This window comes from Lycium barbarum, chromosome 12 (genome assembly GCF_019175385.1).
Source record: "Lycium barbarum isolate Lr01 chromosome 12, ASM1917538v2, whole genome shotgun sequence".
Taxonomy (NCBI): domain Eukaryota; kingdom Viridiplantae; phylum Streptophyta; class Magnoliopsida; order Solanales; family Solanaceae; genus Lycium; species Lycium barbarum.
Genome location: NC_083348.1, coordinates 83,182,098 through 83,184,709, shown reverse-complemented (window position 1 = coordinate 83,184,709; position 2,612 = coordinate 83,182,098). Strand labels below are relative to the sequence as shown.

Genomic DNA, 2,612 nt, shown 5'->3' with positions numbered 1-2,612 from the left:
TAATAAAAAAAAGACATCCACTCTGTGGATGACTGATTAATAATAATAATAATAATAATAAAAAAAGCAGGAATAGATATGTGATACCTCTAGCATCTAGTTGTTTCCACGGTACCTTTGCATTGGGGAAAGAGGGTTTAGTGGTAGTTCAGATATTCAATATGGGAATAATTATTGTTACCACTATTGTTTGGACATTTCAATTATTATTGGGATCTGTACAATGACCTGCACATTAAAACATTAAAACGTGTTTCATGCATGAGAAACCTTAGAGATCAACGAAGTTGCTCCGCTATAAATTCATGGGCTTAATGTACTTCACATACCAAGAAAAAAACAAAGAATTAACCCAAAAAAAAGTCCCAAGAAAAAGAATGGGTAGCATGGCTGAGAGATGGGAGGAACTTAGTGGGAAAAATAATTGGGATGGGCTATTGAATCCCTTGGATCTTGATCTTCGTAAATATATAATTCAATACGGTGAAAAGGCTGAGGTAACTTATGACACCTTTATTACGGATACTGCATCCAAATATGCAGGAGCTAGCAGATACTCGATGGAAAACCTTTTTTCTAATGTCGGACTTGACCCATCAAAGTATCGTGTAACTAAATTTTTCTATGCTACCTCTTCCATGCCAGTTCCTGCTGCTTTCATTCTAAAATCAATGTCAAGGGAAGCATGGAGTAAAGAATCAAATTTTATGGGGTACATTGCTGTGGCTACTGATGAGGGTAAGGTTTCATTAGGAAGAAGGGATATTGTGATTGCTTGGAGAGGAACAATTCAGTCACTGGAGTGGGTTAATGACCTTCAATTTTTACTAATTCCAGGACCAAAAGTGTTTGGTAATGGGGGTTTAGTTCCCTTGTTCCAACCATTGGTACATCATGGCTTCTACAATGTTTATACATCAGAAAGTGCACGATCAATGTTTAATAAAACTAGTGCTAGAGATCAGGTATATTTTGATTTTCTAACTTAATAGTATATGTCTAAGCCACTGTTAGATTGTTGTCCTTTGCCATTGAAACTGTATTTTTACGCTAGCAGCATGTTATTTTTCTTATTTTTTCGGATTACTAATATCATCACTTATTACGCACAGTTACTTATATAGAGTTACTATATTTTTGGTAGGTTGTTGGTGTAAAAATTCTTTTATACTATCACTTAGAAGTTCAACTGATCTAATTTCTTTTTCAGTGATTGTACTATATAGTTTACTATTTTACTTTTAATTGGATTATTGATGGACCAACTTTCGGAAAAGTTGATCGTTTGTCTCTTTATTTTTGTTTTGTTGGATTGTTGATGCACCAACTTTCACTAATATATTAATCAATTTTTAGAGGATTTAAATAGATTAGTATATAGTAGAGGAGGGGAATTGATCCCTAGTCCTCTTGATAAATAACTCAACCTTAAATCAAGTTCACCATTTAGCCTTATTATAGTATGTGTTTCTGCAGGTAATATTATACTAATTTTAAAAAATATATACATAAAATACCTAATTTTACGGAGAGACCGTGTGTTCACGTGCCCCAAATTTAGTTACTAAATTCGCCCCAGTATAGTAGAACATTATAAATTAATTTTGGTGCAAAGGTCAAGAACCTAGAAGGACAACTGTTTTGAAATCAAGAGTTATCTAAAGAAGGTTGATTCTTGAACCTATTAATTATTTATGTCAAGCTGAGTTTCAATTTTCCTTGTTTAATTTCCTTTTATCTAAAATGAGTTGAGGAACTATAAAGTTACATTTTTACCATGTTTTTTCAGGTCATTGAAGAAGTGAAAAGATTGGTTGAGGAATATAAGGACGAAGAGGTAAGCATAACTGTGACTGGCCATAGCCTCGGTGCATCACTTGCAACCTTAAACGCGGTTGACATAGCTTTCAATGGAATCAACAAGTCAAGCACCGGCAAGGAGTTCCCAGTGACAGCCTTTGTATTTGCAAGTCCTAAAGTTGGGGATCTCAATTTTGTTAACACATACAACAAACTGAAACACCTTCACATCTTGAGAATTCATAACTTATTGGATGTTGTTCCGAAATACCCACCCATAGGCTATTTCGACGTTGGACAGGAACTAATGATTGACACCGTAAAATCCCCCTACTTAAATCCTCCTGGAGATATCCTCACTTGGCATAATTTGGAGTGTTACATGCACGGAGTTGCAGGCACTCAAGGTTTAGGGCTCTTAATAAATTTTAAACTAATGGTGGATCGTGATCTTGCCCTTGTCAACAAATCTTCGAATGCATTGAAAGCTGAACATCTTGTCCCAGCAAATTGGTGGACTGTGAAGAACAAAGGAATGGTTCAACAAGAAGATGGAAAGTGGATTCTCGACGATCGCGAGGACTATGACATAATTGTGACAGAGCTTTAATTTGGAGTTTAAAGTATGGCTATTTTAATTTATTTTCTTAATTCCATGTAATGTTTGAATAAAGGGTTATGGCGAACACATCATATGCAATATGTATATATGAGTGTTCGGAAAATTCCGTACTGAGTGTGTTGTAAAGCTGGAAAGGAAGTTGTCCTTACCTAAATGATGAAGCTTAATATTAATGTGTTTTTTTTGTTAA

At 34.8% G+C, this 2,612-nt stretch overlaps 1 protein-coding gene across 1 annotated transcript; it reads left to right on the top strand.

Moving 5' to 3' along the window:
• The first annotated feature begins 313 nt into the window (after positions 1–313).
• LOC132621934 (phospholipase A1-II 1-like) lies at positions 314–2,612 on the top strand. Its single transcript, XM_060336417.1, has 2 exons — positions 314–965; positions 1,790–2,612. Exons 1-2 carry the CDS (start codon positions 315–317, stop codon positions 2,408–2,410), a joined length of 1,272 nt encoding a protein of 423 aa, XP_060192400.1. The 5' UTR covers position 314; the 3' UTR covers positions 2,411–2,612.

Excerpts from the sequence above, each read along its gene's own strand:
- LOC132621934 (XM_060336417.1), top strand. The coding sequence starts at position 315 with ATGTACTTCACATACCAAGAAAAAAACAAAGAATTAACCCAAAAAAAA. Across the intron at positions 966-1,789 it reads AAACTAGTGCTAGAGATCAG|GTCATTGAAGAAGTGAAAAG; the intron begins GTATATTTTGAT and ends ATGTTTTTTCAG.